The sequence below is a fragment of the Apis florea genome, unplaced genomic scaffold, assembly GCF_048593485.1.
Source record: "Apis florea isolate Af1SG1 unplaced genomic scaffold, ASM4859348v1 contig_3802_pilon, whole genome shotgun sequence".
In the NCBI taxonomy this organism is placed as follows: Eukaryota; Metazoa; Arthropoda; class Insecta; order Hymenoptera; family Apidae; genus Apis; species Apis florea.
Genome location: NW_028256863.1, coordinates 2225260 through 2250868, shown reverse-complemented (window position 1 = coordinate 2250868; position 25609 = coordinate 2225260). Strand labels below are relative to the sequence as shown.

Sequence of the window (25609 nt, the reverse complement as noted above, 5' to 3'; positions counted from 1 at the left end):
TTTTTTTTTTTTACTTCTTTTTAATAATCGTTAATAATTACTTAATCGTTATAATAATTTATTTTATTATTCATTGTCGTTAATTATTCGTTAACTATTTAATTATTTATCGTTCTTCCTCGTTTGTATCGTATCATTATTATAATCTATATCATCATCGTTCCTGTCATTGTCGTCGTCGCCGTCATTGTCACCGTCATTCGTCATCGTCGTCGTCATCGTCGTCGTCGTCGTCGTCGTCGTCGTATTTACATTTCAATCGATCGCGTTTTTTTTATTGTTGCCATCATTATTTATTAGCGACAGACGTTACGATTTCTTCGTTTTGTTTCACGTCCATTTGTCTTCACGTCCGAACTTTAAAATATCGACGTGTCTCTTCCTTTTTTTTTTTTTTTTTTCCCCAACGTCTCATCTCCCCGTGCTTCTCTCTCTCTCTTTTTTTCGTCGCTTCTTCACGCGTTCATTTCCTTTCCCCTCCCTTCTCCCCGTCCCCACCCAAATTTACGTCGCCTTGCATATCGCAGCACAGTTCTCAATACACATCTCATTTTTCATTTAACCACGGTTTCGTTATCGTATTTCGATTTTTTCCTCCGTACGTACGTACTTATTCGCTTCCGAATATTTCTTCGAATATATTTCGCTTCCTTCTCCCTGCTTTTAACGAACGCCCCTCCAACCCTTTCTTCGATCACTTTTCTCGGACCTACTTCTTCTCGGATGCTAGTCTTCTCGCGGTCTTTGCCTCGCTCCAAGACCTTGAGATCTCGAGGAGTTCACGAGCGAAAAAGGTACGGCCAAAGTCCTTTTCGACTCTGAGAGAGCTCTGGTTACGGATAGAAAAAAACCTGTATTTCACGCTTTCGCGTATTCCTCGAATTGTTCTATGGCGGATCTTTCCTCGAGGACAGTTTAAAATATCGCCGTCTGGTCGGAGAAGATCGAACGTCCTCTTCGAAAACATTGTTCAAAACCCTTGTTGTCATCCTTCCCCCTCTCCTCCTCCTTTTCCTCCTCCTCCTCCTCCTTCGATCGGACGCTCGAACGCCTCGATCGTCCTGTCGAAGAGCGAGCCGAGGACGATTCTTTTTCTCGGCTCGTTGCCGCGTGCCTCGTGTTCGTCGCCACCATCGATACAACCACCACCACCACCAACTCCATCGCCGCCATGGACACTTTACCGTAAACGAGTCAACGAGGAAATTGGGCGGCCATCGTCGTATCCACACCATTGACCAACGCTCGTGGCACGAGTCGCGATACATTTTTACCGAGCGGGTAAAGGAGAAAGGCTCGTGGGTAGTGGCGGCGGTGATGGTGGTGATGGCGGTAGTTGCCGGTGCAACGACACGAGCCGATATCGTGGAGACGGCAACAGGAGGAGGAGGAGGAGGAGGACGCGTACCGGCCAATTGACCGAGAATATTTTCGCGCGATCGATGCCCGCGAGGGGGGGCCGAACGTTCCCATCGAGCGGATACTTTTCGCCACCACCTCCACCACCACCAGTACCAGCAGCAACACCACCAACTTCGACGCCTGTGCTCCACCGCCACGCACCTCCCGTACAATCGGCTCGCGATGTAACGCAACACGCCCACGCAGTTTGCTCGGCGAAAACAACGGCGCAGCCAAGAGGCGAGAAAGTTTACCAGTTCTCCCCTGTTCGATCCACGATCACCATTATCACCACCACTATCACCACCACCACCACCACCACCACCGTCACAATCGTCGCCACGTATACCAGCTAGGGGCATGATCGACCAAAGAAAGATCTTCGAGATCCAGAGGACGGGAATCGTTCGAACGTTGCCAAGGATACTGGTCAAGATCGAGCATAGCCAAAAGAGTTGCGGGAGGATCGAGGCCGCCGATCGATTGGAAGAGGAAACGCTTGCGATCGAGTCGACGCCACCGCCAGTTCCGCACACCAACGTCCCCTGCAGTCGCACCGTATTCCTCACCGACACAGGATTCGTCACAGGGCATCTCTCTCCTTCCTCCGTCGATCCCGTGTCTTGGTATCCTCCGCCTGATCGAAACAAGCAACGCAAAGTTTGTTTCCTTTTTTTCCTTTCAAGAAACAGGTATTATTTCGGATCTTTAGCTTACAATTGTCGCGCATACGCGTCCAGATGTTATTTCTCCTTTGGATTATAAATTACATCGAGAAAAGTGGAGGGAAACGTACCCGTGGAAGCCGGTTGAGTGCAATTAACGTCGCAATAGGGAGCCGTTGGGGGATCGTAATCCTTCCCGCGCCTCCTTAGCACCTGATTCGTGCAATTGGCGCAGATACCCGACCCGGCCAACTCCTCGGAACACGCGTGGAAGCAACACTCGTTTTCCTCGTTGCTGTGCAACGCTCTCGCGGCTTGCTCTCCGGTCTCGGGTATATTTGGATCTGAAATCATTTCGTTATTTTCCCAATCATCGTCATCCCCGTCCCCCGTTGAAAATTAAAAATCGTTTCTCCACCCTATCACTCCGACCATTTAATCCAACCACTTAATCTCGGATATACACGATTTCCAATGTTTCCTTCCTTCCTTGGTTTCTTCGTTGAATAAACTTCGGTGAATAAAATAAAAGGGTGCCAAAAATATTATTACCCTTGTTAATAATCAACGGCGTTGGAAGGGCGTGGGGTGAGAGACGACGAGTTTTAACGAATTAATTAAAACGAGTTACCTCTGCAAAGGAAGGTCGGTTCACCGGCGTATTGCGTGGGGTAGGAGGGAGCACGGTCGCCCGGTAGCAAGTAGGGGCAACGTTGCTCCACGGATTGGCAAAAGGATCGGCAGGGCCTGAGTCTGCTTCCGGCCCAGCTGCTCGAGCTGTTCAAGTCCTGCGGTTTTTCCCCATGAGCAAAGTAAGGCACCAGGGAGCTGCACACCCATTTTCTATACGCTTCCTGCAATCATGGAGAAGGCGTTCCATCATATTTTTCTTCTCTTTTAGCCGAGGTTAAATATAAATAAGACAAGGAGAAATTATTCGAATATATATATATATATTCACACTCCCGGACCCGCCCACCCGTTTTCGGAGGTTGAAACGATCAGAGGTCGGGCAATAAGACAGGTCAGTGGCTGACCTACATATACTTTAAATATTACCCTTACTGCGCATCCTCTAAGAGCGTGTTATAATTACACTCTGGTCGCAGGAAAACCCTTTTATTCACAGTGGCAACTTATCCCAGGCCGCCCTCTATTCGTATTCATTATTTCGCCTCTCTCCCCGCCGCTTTTATTAAGTATTTCAACGTGCAAAGCCGCGAAGAAACGGAACATGAAACGGTTACGCGCGCTCCTCCCTCCCGTATCCTTGGCCCCTCTTCTCCCTTGGCAAAAAACGAAAATTCATAAAATGCTCGCAAACAAGCTCGATAACAGAGAAGCGAAAGAATAAATTGTAATATTTATATATATATTCCGTGCGATAAACTCGAATTATAATCTTTCAACGAATTTGTTGAATCTTCGTGCTGTGTCACGAAGAAGAATTTATTACAATTACCGTTGCACGATTATTACACGATCATTATCCGAGTTTCGCTTAATCGATTCATGTGGCAAAACTGGCTGCAGTTTAGGGATGGCCCATTTCCAGTTCATGGATTCGCAACCCCACGGTCGACGATTAATCCTTGTCACGATCGAGTCACAAGATTTCTTTCACAAGATTTTGAACGGAAAAAAAAAAAAAAAAAAATGTACGTTTATTATTTATATATATATTTGCTTTTTCAATTCAGGGGGAGGGGAGCATTCGAGAATTGAAAAATTGTTTCCATTGTGATTCATCGACGATTTCGTTCCCAATTAATATATTTCCACTCGAATCGATCACGATTCGTAGCAGAAACTCTCGAATATAGTTGATAGTAGTTTGTCCCGGTGCCAATTTTTATTACCGCGGTTAACCTCGCGGTATCGTCTTCTGCATCGCATAAGATTTTTAAGAAACGCTGAATTCACGCGAATTTCGCTTAGCCAGAGGTGAAAGGAGAAGAAGAAGAAGAAGAAGAAGAAGAAAGAAGAAAGAGGGGAGAGGAAAAAAAATTGCAAGACGTGACTGTTCCTCGCCTCGTCTTATAAAAAAAAATTAACACTTCGAAGAAGACGCTTTGTGCGCCATCTGGTTGCCTGACACCGCGTGACATTGAAACTCGTACTTTCTAATTGGGACACATCATCGTGCTCGTCGTCGTCGTCGGTGTTACAGTTTGCCACGCGCGCGAATCGAGGCTGGAAGATAGGGCACGAAACGAGGTGCAAAAGTTTCGACTTCGATGGATCCTCCTGGAATCGAATCGATGGCGGTTCGTCGCACAGTTAACGAGGAACGAAAAGGAGATGGATTCTTTTTTTTTTTTTTTTTGGTAAGAATGGTTTGGGTCGGAAGATGGGCAGATAGGTAGCTACACCTGAAGCACACTTCAAGTTGGTTGACCCAATTCCCTCCAACCTCTGCCGAGGTACGTTCGAGGCAGATGCGGCACCCTCCTCCTCTACCATTCCCCCTCCGCCCATCCGTCCCTCGGCCCCCCACCCTCCTCCATCCTCCACCTGCAACGTCTCGTCGCCCACAACGACCCTCCCATCCTCCCCCCTCCCTGTCTCGCCGTTCGACCGATCACTCGAGCACCTCTCCCACCATCTCCCCTCCTTACAGATCCCTATAACGAAGCAAAACTTTCAAACAATACGTCATTTTCCCATTTCCTCCTACGATTGTTCCTCCTTCCCCTGCTGCTCGATGCTTTCACTAAGTTCCAACTACACATCTTAGCTATTGGTATCCTTCATATCTCTATATCTCTAAGTTCTAATCTTTGCCCTTGTCCGCGAATTGGTCCGTGTAAAATCGTGTACACGGGGGAAGAAGAAGAAGAAGAAGAAGAAGATTGTTAACTTGAATAACGATGGAATGCGAATGGAAAATACGGCGTCGTGTGAAAAGGAGAAATTGAATTCGTCCTGGGAGAGAGAGAGAGAGAGAGAGAGAGAGAGAGAGAGAGAGAGAGAGGAAGGAAGATGGAGAAAAGAAATCGGAAATCGGATACAGCCGGTCGAAATGATTCGTTTTGTTCGCAACAAATAATTCGCGATGACGAGGTACATTTCATCCCGGTGATGGACCGCGTATTTAATTTCTTTTCACCGGGACTAATGTATATCGACTCCAAATTCCTTTTCTTCTCGTTCTACTTTCCTTTCCCCGATATGGATGATGTAACACAGGCGGGCGGGCACAGTTAAATAGGCACACGTGTGTTCTCGCGTATTTTTCTCACGCGTCGGTGTGCACACACAGGCGCGATCTGTAATTCGGCCTGTCATTGTTCACTCCGGATTCGTGACATTAATTTATCCCTCTTTTCGGAATACGTTGGAGTAATCCTTTGTCTCGGTTAGGCCGTCGAGATCAAAGACGAGGAGGAGGCTTGAAATTAGTAATGCTCTTTACGCGAACGATTCTTCTTCTTCTTCTTCTTTTTTTTTCTCTTGAATTTTAAAAAATAAAAAGTATTATTATTTCGACGAATAACAATTTAACGAGAGGGCAATTTGACGATTTAAAATCGGCCGCGTGATCCGCTGGCCGATTCTCGAAATTCAAACACGTTTTTTGAATGAAATCTCGATCGTGGCGACCGTGACACAAGCAGGAAAGAAATCTTCAAGTTGACCTAGCGTAGGTACGTGCCAATTTCCCGGTGGGAAATTTTCAAATGGCGCTCATGGAACCGGAAACCGTACCCTCGATTCTGGTGTTTCTCGTTTACCTCGTACTTGGCTCATGAACGAGCTTTTCAGGCCACGAGTGCCATACTTGGCGAGTACGCCAGATTAATTACCTCCAACAGCGAGTCCAGAGCAAGAAGAAGGATACGTTGAATTTAGAGATTAAACGGAGGGGAATGGACAGTTTTAAAATCGCAAATAAGAATCATCTTTCTTCCGATATTCGAAACTTTTGCACGATATATATCGCTTTATGGTTTATATAATTCCACGCAAAAGAAAAGAAAAGAAAAGAAAAAAAGAACGGATAGATATTCGTTTATTAACGAGAAAGATTGTAAAAGTACGAGTGTTAAAAACCATTTCCGTTCGAGAATTTTGCTCGATTCGTTTAACGGGATTCATTAACGAGGAGAAAATTAACTAAACTGAAAATGTAAAAAACATTGAGAATAACTCGATGATCATCGTTGATATCAAAAAAATAATATAAAAAGGAATAACGATCACGTGGATGAGAATTATTAAATGATGATTTGCTAGCTCTCGTGTAACAATTTTTTTTTTTACAATTTAAATATACAAATTTTCAAAGAAAACAATGCTACGATAAATTCTATTGAAAAACCTTTGTACAATATAACTGTTTGAGACTCTTTCGAATCTCTCGAATCACTCGGTGGAATTAAAGAAAGTATCTTTCTCTCCGGAGGAACGGGAAGACCGACGACAGAAAAGATGCGAAAAAGAATGAAAAGAAATAAGAGCAGAGGAGTTGAAAGGAGAGGTGCAACGAGTGACAGAACACCGAGGAACAAAGTGGTAGATGCCTATTGGAGATCCAGAGAGGTGGAACTGCGTTGTTCTTAATGTTCTGTGTCGTTTGTCGTTTCGTCGTGTATCGAGTAGCGGATGGAAGAAGGAAGGGAGAGGATGGAACGAGGAAAAAGAAAAGGAGAAAAGAGGAAGGAGTGGGGAAGGTTAGAACAGCTCAAATGGGGTGACGGTGACGGTGGTGGCGGTGGTGGTTGGCGGTTGCAAAAGCAATGCCCTTAGTCGCGGTGACCTGGTTACCTGGCCCATATCTGTGCCACCGTACTAGCAATGCTACCCCAAATCCTGCCCCTCCTCGAACCAGCTTCCACGTCCTATACTTTCTGCAAGCTCGTCGTGGTGGTTTCCTCCTCTATCACTTGCTAATCCTACTTTCGCGCCTTCATATTTTCCGCGATCACTCGTCGTATCTTCGTCCTGGTCATCTTTTCACCATGTATATTACATTAATTACATTTTTTAAATTATCCCATTTATGCGTTACGTGCAAATACACAATTAAATGACCGGATACTGTAATTTTAAATATAAACTTTTTTAATTTGTTAACAATTAACGTTAATTTGTGAGTTTGCTTTTTAAATATAACATCGCAATTTATAGAAGTTACTAACTATTTGCTTAATACAACTATTTCCTTTTTTTTTTGCAACGATTCCTTTTTCTACGTTAAGAATGCATCCTCGTATTGGACCGCCAATCAACGGTTCTAAGGACTTTCCTATTAATTAGTCTGCCTATTGTTTCACTCTAATAGGTGACACTTCTTCTCTCACCTTTTTTCCTGTATTGTTTCACTTAGCTACGATAGTCTTGAATAAACGGTTTCGTATAACACAATGTTCAAGTACCTTTTCTTTTCAGAATCAATCGAAAAATGGAGATATCTGTAACGTTGATGTGATAAACTGTATACCTTTCTTTGAATTAGAAATTTTTTTTAAAATTCGAATCGTTGATTAAACAAGATTAAATGACGTAATTAAATAAAAAAAAAAAAGATTTATATTAAGAATAAGAATAAGAAAATATTAGAAACATTTACTTACGATACAAATGATTAATTAGCATCAATATCATATTATAATAAAAATGTACATTCATCTTGAAACGTATTGTCAAGTGTTCGATGAATATTTGCAAGAAATGTATGGTTATGACATCAATCAAGAAAATATTGACAAATATTGATTTTTTCTTTCTATCATGATCGACTTTTTCCAATATACCATATTCGAAATTTGACTGAATATAAATTTAAATGTTATATGTATGCATAGATTTCATTAACGGATAGATACACTCGTATCACATTCGAACACATTCGGATTTCAATATTTCCGGTTACTCGATTGCTATGCGTCGAATCTCAATTAATTTTGCTTTAGAAAATGAAAACACTGTTTGAATTTTCCAGATCAGTATTTTTTTAAACGAACCTTTGTTAATTACACACAAAAATAAGTTTTCGCTTTATTTCACACAAAATTGTACACGAACAAAATCGGCCAATGGCATTTGAGTGAAGTTGTTTCAGGAAACAAAAGCGATATATCGATACATCGATTAAGTTATTCGTCTTGTTTAGACCATATTTTATATAATTATCCTATTGGGTGACATTAAAATTTTTACTTCTTAATTGGAACGCATTATCGAATTATAAAAAATTTGCCATGAAATAACGAGTATCGAAAGAACAAAGTTATATTTAATAATTAGTTTTTTGACAACTGAAAGAAATTATCCGATTGTTTAACTATCACTAATGCGGTTTCTCAAGATCTTTACACTTCTTTTTTCAAGTAGGTGCAATTTTACGAGTAATCCTCCGACAAACGGAAAAAACATGCAGTTACACCCTTATATCTTGACAGGGCACTACTTCTTACCGAGACAATTGCTTGGAAGACAGCCGGTAGCAAGTGTCGCTTCTCTGGCCGCACAAAGGCTCGAATAACTCTGAACAAAGAGTGATAAAGTATGCCTCGTGAACACAACGTTTTTTTCTTTTTTCACCGTTCTCATCCCATTAAGTTCTAATTAACGAACAATTTGTTGAGCTTTTGTTTAATTTTTCTTTACGAAACAGAACTTGTGATTCGAATTCTATAAATCGTGATACATAGTAAATCGAAAGGTTATGAAAATAAAAAAAAAAGAAAAATAGTTAATTATTTTTATGGTTTTTCTTTTAGAAACAATTCAATTCAATATGATTTTATTAGAATAGATATTATATTAGGAATATAATAGGATTATAAACAGAGGGCGGCACATATTCGTGTCACGGTCGTTAAGTGAACCCGTTTATGTCAAACGATGTAAGTACTCGTACATATATCGGTCGTAAACGCGTCCGCTTATTAAACTTCTGTATTACGGTATACATACAAGCCGTAATGAATTTCAACGATTGACAAAGAGACTGGAGAAACTTCGATATCCGAGTTATGTGAAAATTGAAGACTTGTATTCATGGCTTATATTAAACATAACCTTTAAAAATGATCGAAATTAATAGTTTCAAATTTTTTCGATTTTAATATTTAAGGTAAGAATGATTCTATTCTACTTTTTTTAATTTAAACTTATCTTAATTTTATCTTTTTATTCGATATATGAGCAAAAAATTACGGTTTTTATTGTCCGTGAAAAGGTTAATAGATCATGGTATTCTCTTATCTCAAAGGACTGCAACGATGCTGTTGTAGTCTCGTAAAAACTACCCAAGGGAAAGAGAGCTAGCAATCACCGAGAGCATCGTTCGAATCCCACTTGGGACTGGTAACAATCAACCAGCAATTCCGTTGAAAAAGGCAATAGGCATTTAGCCAAACAAAGAGAAATCGTGTGACGAGAATTCGTTAAAAATTCGTCTAATGTATATCAAAAAATCTTATATAAGAACGAGCATTTCATAAGAAGCATAACGTGTTTTCGCATTAACGCGAAATATTATTTTCATTGTCTATAGAACGAAACGATTTTCATTTATATATTTCTTAATTTGCTTAATAAAGCAGTGGTTCCCAATGTAGGTCGTAAAATGTTTTTAGGTTAATTAGTTATTTTTAGTAAATTTATTTTTTTCTATTTATTTATCTTAATATATCATAATATATAAATTGATTACAGGAATTAATAATATTCCTACAGGATAATAATTTTCTACAGGAATATTAGAATAATCTTTTCGTTATGTATCTCAAAGTGCTGCTGTGACAAAATCGTGTTAATAGTACGAAGAATTTAAAGAAAGAAGAGAAAGAAACTAAAAAAAAATTAAATGTATTTAATATTTTCGCGGCAAAAAAAAAAAAAAATAACAAGATTATCAAAATCGATTCAGAGGTCGCGTTGCTGGTTACGTTTTAGCTATTTGCGTTAAAGAGACCAGAACGTGAAATGAGAATCAATAATCGAAAGAAGGATGAATACGGATGCGGTAGCAACGTGATGTAGCCACGTGACTTAGATTTACTCCGGTGAGAAAATTTAAGGACGTATATTAAAATAACGAATGTACAAATGAATATGCGTACTTATATACGTACATATACATTGTATTTCTAATTATTAATCGATTTACTGATTTCTTTTACGCGATCAATAACGCGAAAAATTCTTGATAAAAAAGAAAGTTATTTCCCTTCCCCTTCAATAATCTCGCAATTTTATCTTTTATAGATTTGCGTCGAAACGAATAATCTCTATGCCTTACTGCGGGTTTAACGAATGTTTGCAATAAGGATGAAGTTTCTAAACATGGCTGTCCTATTTTCTTGAAATCATTCGTACCTGAATACTGACCGAACTTTAACTGGCTTCGATTTGAAAGGACCCGCGTTCCCTTAGGTATTTCCAGATAGAACTTTTCGAATATTTATACGAACAAACGAGCGTGTCTATATTGGAAATATCGCCAGAGAGCTAAATCAGAAATTGAGGTATAACTAAATATATCCGTATCATTCTCAGACATTCGTCATTTCCTTCCATCTTTTTTATTGAATTTAAAAAATATCCACGTAGCAGACAATGAACAGACAGGAAATCGATTCGAGGTGAGAACCACGCGATATACGATACACTGAAAATTAATTTTGTAGGGCGTAGAAGAAGAAAAAGAAACTGAAAAGAACGACAAGACGTTACCCGTGAAGATCTATGGTATCGAGACGATATTAAACCGAACAAGATAACACTCTTGGAGAAGGTTCCTGGATATATAAATTGTTATCAATCAAGTTGGATCCTGTAGTAACAAAATCGATTTATTTCCCTTCGCTCTGAAAATTTTACACAGCTATGTAAGTCTATTTAGCTTGCAATTAATAATAGAACATTGTTTTTAGATAAAATAAGAAAGAAACGATTTTCAAGATGAATTTCACAAGTGGTTACCTAGTGGTCGAAGGAGGAAAGTTTCTAATTTTTAGGGAGAGACCAGAGAGTAACAATAGCCATACGGTCTACTATTCCCCAGACGTTCCTCGCATCATCGATCCTATATAACCTAACACAGTTTCTTCTCTCATCCTCTGCTATGGTATCACGGAAAAACCATGTTATTGCTAACCTCCTCGCTTTCAACGTTGTCTCGAAGAAATTACGCTTTTTCTTTCGGTAAGGCGAGGCGAAGAAAAAAAATTTGCCACGCCTTTGTCGCTTCACCGTGTTTCACGTGATCAAATATTGTTTTCACACTCTAATGTGCAATTCTGACCTTGGCCTACTTTAATCATCGCCATTCAACATAATCGGGGAGGAAACGTTATCTTCGATTAAACGAAGCTTTATTAGTAAAAGATATTTGAATCAAACAATGGTCGTTTTTCCTTTTTCTTCTAATTTCTCGCGATGCGAGAAGATGCTTCTTTCATCGACGTATTGTTTTCTTGATACGAAAACATTCGTTCTACGATAGAAAAGTCTAATTTCCGTAACCACAATCCGTTTCATCTTGTATCTACGACTATGTTAAAAGGTTCTTTGTTTTCATGGCGATGATAAATGCTTATCATGGTGCAAAGGTAATCGTGTATCTGGTAAATGTGGTAAATTTGGAGACATCGTTACAAAACGACAAGCAATATCTTGAATGATCAAACTTCAATATAACCGTGTGATAATCCTACCATTTATTTGTCATTTCTTTATGACACCAAACTCAATCCAATATTGCAATAAATCAAACAAAACGGTTTTTTGAAAAATTTTAATAGAGGTAATCTTTTTTAACGATGGAAACTATGAATAGAAATTTGATCGATAAATAAACGGAAATAAGGGCAAAGTATATTTGGATACATAAAGGTAAAAGAGGATAATTCGTACAACGTATTAAAACTTTTCCTCTTTTCTACGTTGCTTCACCGTATCGATCGAGAAAAGTCTTTTACCGCTGGGTCACACAGAGACGAGAACCGATTGTTTACGGATTCTATCTCTTCCCATTCTATGTCTACATTGAAATTTCAGAAAATATTTTATTCGTTTATCGTTTAACGCATATATCCACATAAAACTTAAATAGATAATTAGATACAGATATATATATATATATGTATATCTGTTTGAATGTATTTCCTCTAAATATTAGATCATTCATTATATATAGAATGGAGATAGAGATCGAAGAAATAGACTGCAGATAATGAGGACACGAGAATAAAAAGAATTTTATTTTATACTTCTTCTTTGTCGAATCAGTTCCTTCGTCCTAAACTGAAGGAATCTTAACCGAAAGATGCTTCAACCTCTGCGATATTGATCCGTATCCCATCCACATGGAACTAGAACTCTCCTCCAGTTTTCTTCTCTTATCGTTTTCCCCCTACTTTTTACTTCTCTGTTATCCGATTCTCTATACTTTCGTTCTTCTTTTGGCCCTTCAACTTCCATACATGTAACTCTCTTTCGTTCTCTTTCCACTTTTGTTTCTGCACATCCTTTTCAAAAATTTTATCCAACCAAAAAAGAAGCTTTCTTCCTTCGAACTTTTCTATCTTTAATTTTAAAAAACTTTCTTATTCAAAAAAGAAGAGAAAGAGAAAGAGAAAGAGAATTTTATGGGTATAAGAAAGAAAGAAAGAAAGAAGAGGAAAAAATATCGTTTCTTAAAAAAAAGAAACATACCGGAAGGAATTCGATTGTAATAAATTTATCAAATGAATGCTCTCATTTATAACAATTTATCAATTTTTTTCTTATAAAAAATTTTTCTAACAATTTTTTCTAATAAAAAATTTCAATTTTGCAGGTTGGAAGACTATATTATATCTATTTTCAGATCCAAAAATCATTGTATCTTTTTATATCATGGAATATTCGAATAACTAAGAAATTTTTCAATCAAATATCTTGTTGAGATACTTTCGAAAATGACTAGGAATTAAAAAAAAAAAAAAAGGAAAAAACTTTATTCTGAAGATAGATATAAATTATTCAAACAATTTACTTAAACGTGTTAGAAGCAACCATGAATATTGAAATAAAGATGAAGAGTTCTTATTACATATTTCATCACGTCATCATATACTGTAATAGTGTTTTCCCAGTCAGGTATTTAAGCATCTACTTAGATTAAGTAAAGTAGTACAATTATGCTCAGGCACAATTGTGTGCATATATGTCGATCAATTGTTATCAATTACGTCTTTAACGCTTAACGAGATTCAAATCAAATTACTAATATTAATAACTACATGAAATGATTTGAGTTTTTTTCTCGAAATAAGAGACTGGAAGAAACGAAAAAAAAAAAAAAAAAAAAAAATACAACTTTGAAAAAGAAAATGAATAGTACAAATGATTGGAATGTTCAAGGTATCGAAGGAAAGTGAAATTTTCTTGAAGAGAATAGAAAGTTTTACCGATAAGAGTTTTTTTTTTTTTTTATGACCTTTTACAATGTCCTCGAAGAACACTCGTCGAAATAAAATAAGGACAGAATGCATCTAAACGTATTGTGTGTATAGTTCGTATCAGTCGATATTTTACAACAGGGCTTGGAATATCGATTTGGTAACTTCTAGACACGTGGCACCGTCATTACGATCGATGTTACAAGAATATTTTATCGAAACTATATTCGCAAACTATTTACCTATACCATAGCTGAATTTCATCATTCTATTTGCAAAACAATAGTCAATACCCAAACAGGAGAAGGAAATTCGCGAGAGAGTCGAGCATGTATATGTATTGCAGAAAGAGAAAATGGAAGGAAATTCTATAAATAGGAACTATATAGTTCGTGCAGTAGCTCGTAATATCGAAGATAGATCAGGTAGTATGCATTTTCGACAATTTTCGATTTAATTTTCGATATATTTTTTTTGCAGAAAGAAGCTAGAATATTGACAACGAGAAACTGAATAGTGAAAAAGAAAAATAAAGAAGAAAAAAAAAATAAAGTATAGATAAGGGGAAAATTGATTTTTTTCGTAATAGAGCTATCAAGCTTTAATCCTCTTGTTTAGACATGGTATGGAAAGAGGATACTTGTATCTGAAAGTGTGAAAGTAGAGAAGCGAGTATTCTTTGAAATATCGCGTGAAAGAACATAATGTGGAAAAATTGCGGTAAGTGTGTGCGAAAAAAAGATTCGTAAAAGTAAATTGAATACTATGATACTACCTTCCAATTTTGTCTGGGGGATATGGTATGTAGGTCAGGATGGTTGTTTTCTTCGAGCATTTTTCCAGTGCACGATTTTTACCTTCTTGCACTTGTCGTAATATCATCGAATAATAAGAAAGATAGACTATTGTGTAGAAATCTGTTTTTTCCTTTCTTAGAGATTGATTTTTTATTGTTTCTTTGGATGTAAGCATTATTCCCTTTTAGGTTTGCTTGAAATTCCTCCTACAAACGTTGTGAGATTTTTCTTTACTTCAGAAGAAAAGCAAGAAGAAAGAGAAATGGAAATCGGGATAGAAAATAAGATAAAAAGATCGAATGGAAAGGATAAGAAATTTAAAAGATTTTGTACGATTGAAAGGATGTTTCGCTTAAGTTTCCACGAAATCTTGACACGGAAAGAAGCTGTACAGCACAATTCTCGAGCACTCGTAACGTTAAAGTAGAGAGTAGAATAATAGGTACTTGAAACAGTTACGAAATGGCAGCTCAGCTAGATCTCGCACGCGAATTTCTTCTCGAATGAAAACTATTTTGATGTTATTTTTATACGAACTCTATGTGATTAGAGGAAACGAACAAACGATAAGAGATTGCATATAGTATTTTGCAATGACAATATTTTTTTAAAAGTTGTACGATGGAGAGAACAATGACCGAGATACTGACTTAAAGTAACGATCGACTACGTATTAAATCCTCCTAACCTAAATAACTTGGTATGATCACAATCATAACTTTATAGTAATAGTGATTCTCTAAACGAAAAGTTTTAACAGGGATATCTTAGACACGCGATGGCACGTTTAAATTACGTAGAACCCAAATACAGAGCAGTGAATCTGCAATCGTAACAGCTCTACGCCCGTGTCTATAACGTCCCTCTATTGGCGTTGAGTAGCTACCGAGCGAGGGCAATCTCGCTATTGATTGCACCTTGCATCCTCCCGCCCCTTTCTCCTGCCGCGATCCCCTCTCCGCGACCATCCTTCGTCCATCCCAACCCTCAGGGCAACCCCTCCGATTCCTCTTTTTCTCTACTACTTTCCTCTTTCCCTCGACTCTTTTCGATTCGAATTTGCCCCAAGCCAAGGGCCAAGAGACGCTCAGGAACGCACATTTTATTCTTTTATTTCTTCGACGCAACATACGGTTTCGATTATTAACTTTATACGACAGAAAGTGATACCATTTTTTTTTAAATTATTACAATATTACAATATTAATAAATATGTTTATAAGAAACGAAATTTATTTCAATAATGAATGTCTGATTATTTGAACTGTCATTGAATATATAAACAATATATAACAATCGTGAATAATAGTCTTAAGAGATCGAGATATAAAATTGGATACGAAAAGAGAAGATCCTGTCCTGTGATTGAATAATACGAAAACTTGATTTAAAACTGATACGTTAATTTTTCACTCAGTCTAACATAACCTAACTTCGTTCGGTCTTCCGATTGGCCGAAATTATTACGGATTTTTATTTAGAGATATCGAAGAACAATGTATCGACTCGCAGTGACTCGCCCCAACTCGCATAGCGACGTCTTGACGTCAATTTTGTTAATTAATTCGCCTTCATTAAAACGATCGATCGAGAGACTCGGGTTGACACGTTAGTTACACTTCACCACCGTGAAAACTCGATTTAACCGCTTAAAGATTTATCGGGGACAACCAGTCTCGTCGACTTGTTATTGCAACGAAAAATTTTGCGCATTTATTGCACACATTTTCATCGATAATAACAAAACTAACGAATTAACAATTTTAAGGAAAATAGTTTCAATTTCTGTAAGATTGAACGTTTAAGATTTGGAAATAATGATTATTTTGAGTAACTCGAGAATTGCAAATTTTTGGTTATGTTATAGGTAAAATAAATGCGCAAAATTTCTTGATATATCAAGAAATGTGCATAATTTGAGTTTCTAATTTTAATAAATTTTAATAAAATCCATCAGCTGACAGATCTTATTTTCACGGCATACACGACATACGTACACAATTATGATATTACGCTGAAAAGATAAAAAATTTTCGATCCATGATAGTAAACGTGATTACGCTAATTGTAGGTCGCGAAGCTTTTATGACGCATTTACAATCGATACATTCAGTATGAAAGTTGAAACGACAGAGCAACGAAGCCATTGTTTTCTCATAATGTATAGCGACTGCAATCGACACCCGATACATCACTGTATAAAAGATTAAAATTTCAGCGGGAAATGTCTCGCATTGCATTATTTTGTATTTATATTTTACAAAAATTGTCATAATATATATATATATTTTTTTTTTGTTTTAGAACTCTACGATGATTTCTAATCTACGAATCGTGCCTTCCAAAAAATCGGAAAGTATTTTTAATCGTTATAATCAAATTTCTTAAAAAAAAAAAAAACGAAACGAACAACTTCATTTCAGGAAATCTCGTTACTCGAATGATACGAGGGAACAACTTCGAAGAATTCCAATGTTTAATTATTCAATGAGCATACTTGACGAGAAACATCGATGCGCACAAATGAGAGGAAATTCCGGACAAAGGAGGATATATAGAAGGCGTATCGGAAACGAGATACTCGAAGGAAACACCTAGCTCATCGGGATAATAAGGAATATGCTGGTAGAGTCACATTCATCCGCATAGTTTGTTACCAATTACCCCAAGTGTCCACCTACATCGAATTCTAGACGAGAACCGAGACACCAACACCGTGTCGTTGAATAACATGTATGCATAACTTGCACAGGACACGCGACCCGTACACCTATACACGCGCCTATCCATGTGGATATGCAGAGATATATACATACGAAACGAACGAGGAATAGGAGTGGCCGTATACTGCATCGGACAGCTTGCAACTGCGTATATTATTCATCGGTAATAATCATTCTCCAAAAATGTAACCAACCGTAAACAGCTTTTTATATTATCGTACAAAACGATTTCGATCAAAAATCGTCGTTGCCATTGAATTCGTGTCGAATATTTCATTCGTTTATTACTTCGACAAAAAGTGCACGAACGTTTCGAACGAGCGTACCGATAACCGAAGGGAAAGAGAATATTCTAAGTTGCCGAAGAAAAGTTCGTTTGGTGGGAAGAAACTTAATCTTAATGTTGTGTATCGTATATACTCTCCCTCCACATTTCCCCACATTTTTTGCAGCTTCAAGTTTCCCCTAAGGAACGTTCGACTAAATTATTCGCTTTCTTCTTCTGTATCTCTCTCTCTTTCCCCTCCTACTCGCCAAACGTTTCTTTCATCTCCCGCCCCAAGTTTTCCTTCCCACCTACCTAGTTTCTCATTTTTAACTTGGCAACGTCGCCTTCGATTTCAATAGATACATTTCCAATCGTCCCGTTATTTGGAACAAAACTATATCTCCGTGGATGGATTATTTTAAAAGAGTAGGAATTAGATCGATATTTTTCACGTGTCTGAATTTGTAATTTTTTTTCTTTTTTTTTTTTTACCAAAATTCGTAGTTATTCGTAAGAGTTAATTCGCTGTTGCAAACAAGTCGTAAGCAAACTAGCTGCCATAAGCAACCAGTTTCACAGCGACGGTTGACTATACTTGACGTTTAATCATTAAACCACTTCGTGCGCGTCAACGTGTTCATATACGCGCGTGTATATACATACGTATCTACACACGTAGCAAATAATAAACGATTAGATTGGAGAGGTACGACGCGCATTTCCCGTGTCATATATTTTTTTTTTTTTTAACAAAATCTTTCTAACGCGAAATCAAACGCGAAACGATCATTGACGATCCTTTTCTATTTGACATTCACGTTACACAACAGCAATGATTCTACAAGTGAGTGCGTTAACTGAACAAGCACGGATACACCTCTGACACTTTCGTTCAAAACTTGGAAACCGAAACGGTCGCAAGTTTGACGCGTTACGTTCAATTTCCAAAGGTAATCGTTCTCAAACAAACGATCCGTCATTGGGACAGCGGTTTCGAGAAGGGACAACGGGCCATTAACAAGGTTAGGATTTCCCTCTGCCTCTGTGCCAATCCGTGTGTATACTTTGCCTACCATCTCTGTCTCTATCTATTATATGTATACATAGAAGTTGAGGAAAGCAACATACGCGTAAGCGCCGGCGCTAGATTCAGAGGAGAGAGAGAGTAGCAATGACCTGGCTGCCTGCAACTGCAGCTGCAACTGCGCCGGTCGTTCTATTCCGTGCACCTGCACTTGCGACCTTTCAATCCTCGAATTTAAATCCCGTTAAATCCGGATCGCGATTTCTTTAAGAGTCGCCGATTATGATTATTTTTAATCGTCCATTTTTATTCATTTCATTTATCTTGATGCAGTCGAGGAGTGATAAAAAAAAAAAAAAAGAAAAGCCCGTGAATCGAAGCGGTGAAATTCTCGAGCCGTTCTTCTTCGTGTAAGTGATCGTGTAAGTAAATTTCAATAAGGAAAAAAAGAAAAAAGCGATATAGATATAAAGGATAAAAGCACGACACGTGACTGATAACGTGTGACGCAATGTTCAACGCACTGGAATATCTGGAAATTGATTTTCTATACGGTAAAAAAAGGGAGAGAAGTGTGAAATTAGGTTAATAAACAATTGTACGAAACTCGTTGGAAAAAGTTGAAATCGATAAGGAAGGGAGGATGTAACCGAATAAGAGGTTGGCGCACTCTTTGGAAATTGCTCGATCGATCGAATATCGAATACGAGTAGGATCGTGTTCTATACGATATAGATATAAACGGTCTCCAAAGATTCGAGAGAACGGACAGCTTTACACGGTAAATGAAATTCACGTACAAATCTATGTTATTCCCTGAAGTATGTTCAGACGAACGAAGGAGATCGATCTCGTGAGAACGTGTTCTGTAATTAGCTGCCTGAGAAACGGTTCAATTAATTGGAATGCGAGATACGTTAAGATCCTCGATACCTTATCCTTATCCTTGATTTATAATTAGATCATTTTGGTCTATCGGTCCTTCCAGTGCTTCGACCGGATTCAATCAACGATACGAAGCTCCATTTCGTTCGACAAAAATTTCAAACAGATTGTAAAAAGTATCGACGAAAGGGCGAAATTAGAAGAGGAGATGGCTCGTGTATCGTAACCGATATCTTATCATTGTCTAACATTTTCGTCCCTCTAATTTATTATTAGGTCAACGATCCTTCAATTTTCATCGAGAACGAACGAATTAATTAATTCCCCTCCTTTCTTTTTTTTTTTTTTTTTTCCAAACATTTTATTCGTTTCATCGAAATGAAAAATGTAGCGCGCCCCCTCCCCCTCTCAAATGTATATAGTATAGTATAATGTATATAATGTATATAGTATAATAAAAATATGGAGAGAAGAAATTTTCGTCCATAATCCGTGACAAAGAGAGGCGGAAGCACGTCACGCGCTTATATTATGCGGATCGAACAATCCGTGTGGAGGGAAGGGAAAAGAAATGGGATACACATCGAAACAGGTTGCATCGGGCAAATATGGAAATTGAAATAACGAACGAAGAAAACGAATCATCGGCTCATACATATGTATGTAAAGGATAATACACAGTGTCTGAATTCGACATTAACTCTGTAGCCGCAAATGGGGCGAACGAATGGCTGTGCTAATCGTTTCAAATCGATATCGCGCTCGAGCTGGCATCCACGTTGCTCGAGCGCCTCTTCTTCCGTAAATTTCTCTCGGCTCGAAAACTCTCGACGCGAAACGACGATCGGTGAAAAAGAATTTTTCGCCGTCTACCACGTTTCGAATTATTAACTCGCTCTCCAAGAATTCTCATTCAGGGGAAGGGGCGATATGCAAGTATATCAAAATATCATTGACGAGTAATCAAATCTACTAGTTTTTTTTTTTTTTTTTTGGCAATGCTCGCTCGAGAGCTTTGGCCATCGAGTGCAAAGAAAGGAACGGAGACGAAATAATGGATCGGTTGTACGTGCAACGAATCGAGGATACGGAAAATATCTCGAAACAAAGACGGCTTGGCAAGGATTCGTTGGGGAAAAAAAAGGCGACTCGGTAAAAAAAAAAAAAAAAAGGAAAGCTAGGAGAAATTGAATCCGTTCCTAATTGCGGGGCATTCCATACCAAACGCTTATTAGCGTTGATTGTGAAAGAGGTCGTTCGCCAAGGGTGCACGCGATGGTAATGCAAGTCTCTTGCCAACTACATTCCGCCTCGTCTGGCAAACCGTTTCCACTTTCTTCCCTACGTTTCGTGAAAACAGTCGAAGGAGAATGATTCCTTTTTTCTTTTTTTTTTTTTTTCACGATATTTCTCTTCTCGTTTATTAATATATTATATCGAGAACCGATATTACTTGGCAGCAAGATGTTTGCAACCGATTTGCCTAGGTCAGCCAAGGAATAGTTGAACTATGAAAAAAAGAAAAAAAAATATACATACACATACATACATATATATATATGGAGAGAAAGGAAACGAAACTAAAAGAAAGAGAAGAGAGTGCAGCATCTCTTACCTTGCAGTGGGTGCAGTTGAAGATGACGGAATAGGGCTGTGCACAGTCGTATCGCGCGAGCACTTCCTCGAACTCACAATGCAATGTTGCGGCTAACTTATCGACGTCCAACAGCTTGTCCAGGGCATCGGCGCACTTCTGGCCACCGTTTAGCACATTCTCGAGCGGACCACCCTTGCCAGGTGCCAGGGCGTTGACCACCGTGTGATCGCAGCAGTGCCGCAGACGCAGCCCGCTCATGAACCGGTATCGATTCTCCCTTAGGGTTGAAAAACTGGCCCGGCCAAAATCATCCCGACAGATGTTCCTTTTATGCGACTCCTCGAGATAAAAAAGGCACTGTTCCGGAACCATTCGCACGCCCTCGCCATTTTCTCCATCATCTCCGCCTCTCTCACTCGCGCCACCGCCTCCCCCCGCCCCCGAGAAAGACTTTATCGAACTCGAACCGAACCGTCCCGATTCAACCGCCTCCTCCTCCTCCTCCTCTTCCTCCTCCTCCTCCTCCTCCTCCTCCTCCTCCTGCTCTCTCTCGCCGTTCGACCAGTAACAATTCCCGCTGACCTTGACCCTGTTCGTCACCTCGAAGAACTCGGAATCGCCCCCCTTCCCCCCCGCGCTCGCCACCGAGCAGGGGAGCGGGCAATTCCTCGGCACTTGCGGCACTTTCGGTGGGGCGCAGCTACCCTGAAGATCGGCCGGCGCTGGGCCAGCCAGATCGCAGGCCGACAACCAAGGATTTATTTGGTTCACCTTCCAGCTGTATTCGTTGTAAGGATGCGTCGATTCGGTTTCGAAAGGGAAAGCTTCCCTGTAAGCCCACTCCTCCACCTCCCGTTGCTCGCGGGCCTGATCATCCGCCTGCTGTTCCTCGTGTCGGCGACGATGATGCCCGTCCTTACCACCGTGCTGCTCGACGTCACGAACCAACTGTTCACGCGTCCCCTGCTCCCCTTCATCCATCTGCCGATAATGTTGCTGGTGTTGTTGCTCTTGCTGTTGTTGGCGTTGATGCGCGGCGACGCTCGAGGATAACAACAGGGACGAAATTTGGGTGGCGTTGTGCCGGGGAAGGTTTTGCACGAGGGATGGATTATGGGTGAAATCGGGGATAAACTGTCCGGAGGGATTCGTGGAACACACCACCGGGCAAGCCAATAGATACAAGATGAACAGCAATCCGTACTTTCGGCCGCACCAATTATTGTTGTTGTTGTTACTCGATACCTTTGTTGGTCCGTTCGTCGAGAGTTTCGTCACGTTCTCGCCACTTCCGTTGGTGATCGGGTTCCGTTGGTGGAACCGGGCAGTGTAGTGGCTCTCGCGTTTCCCGCCGTTTACACTCGCGGCGCGCACCTTGACGCGCGTACGACTACCTCCCCCTCCCCAACAATTCAGCTCACCGCGATCTCGAAATTTTCGATAACGTTCTCCCTCCTCCCCACAAATACTTTCCACCACTTGGCTCGCCTCGTCCGTAATTCGTCGCGTGACCCGGCGAAACTTGGTCTCTTCTTCTTCCTCGCCTGTACGCTTATCCTCTTCGAAACGAACGTCCCCGATCTCGGGGGATGACGCGACACGCGGCTCGTCCTTATCACCGCGACAGCTCTCGATATCGTTCTCGTCATTGTAGGCAGTGTAAGAAAATGCATCGACTGAAGGAACGTGCGTGACATTCGCGATACAGATTCGAGAGAAATTGACGGATTCCTCGAACGGATTCGCGCGATCCTCGTTCTTCCACCTCGTCCTCGGTTTCCTGCTTCCGATGTAACAAGATCGTGACCTCGATTCTTGGGACGTCGATAAAATAAGATCGTCGGTGTGATCCTCGGTCGCATCGTCGTCGTCGCCGTCGTCGTTACAGCCGCCACCATCGTCACCTTCCTTTTCCTCGTTTTCGACGTTGAATCGATCGTTCCCTCGCTGTACACGACATTCACCGCTTTTTTTCTGCAAAATATTCGTTCGAATGCGCGCGCGCACTCCGCTGCGGTAAACCGAGTCATAAGAGACACGAAAGGCAGTGGCGTTTCTGGTTTCGGATCCGTCCCCGTGCTCGACCGAGCAACGATCACCCGACGAGGAAAATCGACGGTGATAGGCGCGACCGTCCGCGACAACATCGGCGGGATCTCGTTCCCGCTTGAATATCTCGGGGCCACGAGCGAACCTCGGGACCGACGAGGCCCGGAAACGAAACAAACATATTCCCGGTGTGGTATAGTCTTGGAGGCGATGGAAAGGCAACAATCTCGAATGGTGGATAGCGTTCCCGTTGTTCCAATTGTACGACGTAGATGGTCCCGTGAATTGGGCCGGATCGAGCCGCATGGACACAATCTCGGGAACGCTAGCGTCCCCGGTTTGCCCCGACGACGACGACGACGACGACGACGGTCGTCCCCGTCGACGGTCCACGCCGCAAAGTCGCCACGCGTACCGATCCCTTTCTTCCCCGTCGTCTTTCCCCCGGCGTTGCCTTCCCGCTGTTGACAACGACGCCGATGATCCAAACTCGTGATAACGAATTTGTCGTCCGGATGATCCCTGTTGCGATCGCGCGCGTATCCGTCCTCGTCTCTGCGCTGCAAAAGGCCCCGCATCGCTGCAACCAAGGATCGAGGCTTTTCTTAGCTTCGCGCGCCCGCCTCTCCTCCACTCTATCGTTTCCTCTCCACGTCGTCCACGTTTCTTCCGCGACGTTGAACGGGTTACCACCGGTGACACCGATGATTCCTTCGCTCCCTTTACTCTCCGTGCACCGGTCGTCACCCCTCTCGGTGGCGAGGCGGTGAATATCGAATACGCGAAACAGGACTCCGCTCTCGTTGGAACAATTACGATGCGTTGATACGGGCCTTGTTGTTGTCGTCGTTGGTTCGAACGTTGATTCGATGATTCGAAGCGATGCGACTCCTCTGTCGTACTCCCTGTGTCTATCGTATAACCGATACGATCGGTTGTAAACAAGGATAGGTTCGGCGAGTACTTGGTACTCTCGCGGATTATCGAGAGAATGTTGTTTTCGAGACGACTCGTGGTTGGTGTCAGCCCCGCACGTAGATATCCCGGAGCCGATAGCCAGATGACAGCTGTCCGAGCGGCCCGGGTCGGCGGGGCCCTTAGAAGTCCCCCTGGAGGAGGCGGCCTTCTCCACGATCCCGGGGATCTCGATGATCTCGACGGTGATCCGCGAACCAAACGGCCAACTCGAACCGCGCCAACGCTCGGACAAGCGGTACGGTAGAAACACTGAACGACGACTCGCGCGGCAACGGCAATAACAATGGCGTGACCACGCGCTCCACGCACTCGGGATTCTCGTGCCACCGCCGCCGCCGCTGCACCCGATGATCCACCGCTTTCGCCTCTTCTTTCTGCCGCGCCACCTGCACCGACTCCTCGTGTCGCGCGATCTCGCTCCTCTCCTCGGCCTCGCTCTCCCTCTCCCTCTCGTTCTCGTCCTCCTTCGCTCTCTGCCTCGATCTCCCTCGACAACTTGCCCCGTTCCCGATTTCGATCCCGTTCCCGCTCGCTTCCCCCGTTCCTGATCGCGACCCGCTTCCTCTGCCAGATGGCAACCACCGGTCCCGATGCCGTTGCGGCACTGCAACCACGCCGGTAACAGCAGCTCTCGACCAGATTGACCAGTGAGACGGTGATGATTGTAAACACGACGACAACGGTTGTTGTTGTTGTCGTTGTTGCCGTCGTGACCGAAGTTGTTGTGGTTGTAGTTGTTGCCCCGGCGACGACCACGGCGACGGCGACGACCACGGCAGTAGCGACGGCAGTGGCGACGGCAGTGGCGACGACGACGCCGGCGATACTGCCCGTTTCGAGGACGACGGAGAGCTGCGATCTCTCGACCGGCGAAACCACCTCGACACCGTCGTAGTCCCCCTTCCGAGGCTCACCAGCTCCCGATACGGGGCACCGAGGTTCATGCTGCATCCTAAACACCTGGCTATTCTCCCTTTTCCTCTTACCCCCCCTCTCCGCTTCTCGCGCGGATGATCACGCTTGCCGATTACACGGCAACGCGTCCCACCGCGCTAATGACTATTTGAACAGCCACCACGTTGACAGCCTACGCGGTACCGACGTCGCTTCGTTTGCTCGTTGCCATTGCGTCGACTTCATTGGGGACACACCCCAACCAGGTTCGCCACCAGCCTGCCCGAGTACCCACCTTCCGCGAGTACTCTTACCTAACCTTTCCTCCTTGACCCCGTTGCGCTTTTCTCTCCTTCTCTCTCTCTCTCTCTCTCTCGCTCGCTCGCTCTCGCTCCCTCTCTCGCTCTCCCTCTCCCCTTCTCTTTCTCTCTATCTGTCCATCTATCTACCTATCTATCTATGTATCTATCTATCTATCTATCTATCTATATATATATATACTATCTATCTATCTATCTAACTGTCCGTCTGTCCCTTTCGCTCACTCCCCACAAGTCACAGCCAAGATTCGCTTCACTTCTTACCCGACAATACTTCCAAAACGTATTCTTATTCTTTTCTTTATCCTTTGTTATTGTCTCTCGATATATCCAACGTGTTCTTCTTCCTCTTCTTTTTCTTTTTCTTCTTCTTCTTCCTCCTCTTCCTCCTCCTCCACCTCCTCTTCTTCCTCCTCCTCCGCCTCCTCCTCCTCCTCTTCTTCTTCTTCTCGCTTCCTTTTCGTACACAGCATACAAAAATTCGTTTCTATGAAGCAAAGTGAGGTTATGGGGCTATCCTCGACAAATGGTAGCGCGCACCAGGATCCGCGCGTGAGAGCTCGCGCGCGCGCGCGCGGGGGAGCGCGCGCACGGCCCTCTACACCGTGACGA

At 41.7% G+C, this 25609-nt stretch overlaps 1 protein-coding gene and 5 long non-coding RNA genes across 7 annotated transcripts; 4 read left to right on the top strand and 2 right to left on the bottom strand.

Annotated features, from left to right (window-relative positions):
* Positions 1 to 25032, bottom strand: Mid1 (calcium-permeable channel component Mid1). The gene is made up of 4 exons (XM_086916418.1): positions 20775 to 25032; positions 2698 to 2920; positions 2198 to 2410; positions 1 to 2038 (listed from the first exon to the last, which is right to left on the bottom strand). Exons 1-4 carry the CDS (start codon positions 24732 to 24734, stop codon positions 888 to 890), a joined length of 5547 nt encoding a protein of 1848 aa, XP_086772544.1. The 5' UTR covers positions 24735 to 25032; the 3' UTR covers positions 1 to 887.
* On the bottom strand, positions 7419 to 7774 carry LOC147656193 (uncharacterized). The gene is made up of 2 exons (XR_015294893.1): positions 7643 to 7774; positions 7419 to 7480 (listed from the first exon to the last, which is right to left on the bottom strand). It is a non-coding gene; the product is annotated as an uncharacterized LOC147656193 (long non-coding RNA).
* LOC147656192 (uncharacterized) lies at positions 8106 to 8767 on the top strand. The gene is made up of 2 exons (XR_015294889.1): positions 8106 to 8398; positions 8471 to 8767. It is a non-coding gene; the product is annotated as an uncharacterized LOC147656192 (long non-coding RNA).
* On the top strand, positions 8878 to 13479 carry LOC105735159 (uncharacterized). Of its 2 annotated transcripts, none has more exons than XR_015294888.1 (6): positions 8878 to 9147; positions 9286 to 9630; positions 9732 to 10081; positions 10284 to 10543; positions 10706 to 10906; positions 12859 to 13479. It is a non-coding gene; the product is annotated as an uncharacterized LOC105735159 (long non-coding RNA). The 2 variants fall into 2 exon arrangements; XR_015294887.1 differs by having other exon boundaries at positions 9253 to 9630.
* On the top strand, positions 13759 to 15652 carry LOC147656191 (uncharacterized). Its single transcript, XR_015294890.1, has 3 exons — positions 13759 to 13887; positions 13943 to 14182; positions 14448 to 15652. It is a non-coding gene; the product is annotated as an uncharacterized LOC147656191 (long non-coding RNA).
* Positions 15771 to 17225, top strand: LOC105735158 (uncharacterized). Its single transcript, XR_015294892.1, has 3 exons — positions 15771 to 15867; positions 16564 to 16884; positions 17012 to 17225. It is a non-coding gene; the product is annotated as an uncharacterized LOC105735158 (long non-coding RNA).
* Positions 25033 to 25609: the final 577 nt, after the last annotated feature.

Bases quoted from the DNA above. Each gene is read 5' to 3' on its own strand.
- Mid1 (XM_086916418.1), bottom strand. From the start codon at position 24,734: ATGCAGCATGAACCTCGGTGCCCCGTATCGGGAGCTGGTGAGCCTCGG. The intron at 2,411-2,697 runs GTAACTCGTTTT...AAATGATTTCAG, and splicing joins ACCGACCTTCCTTTGCAGAG to ATCCAAATATACCCGAGACC. The intron at 2,039-2,197 runs GTACGTTTCCCT...TGTTTCGATCAG, and splicing joins CACTCAACCGGCTTCCACGG to GCGGAGGATACCAAGACACG.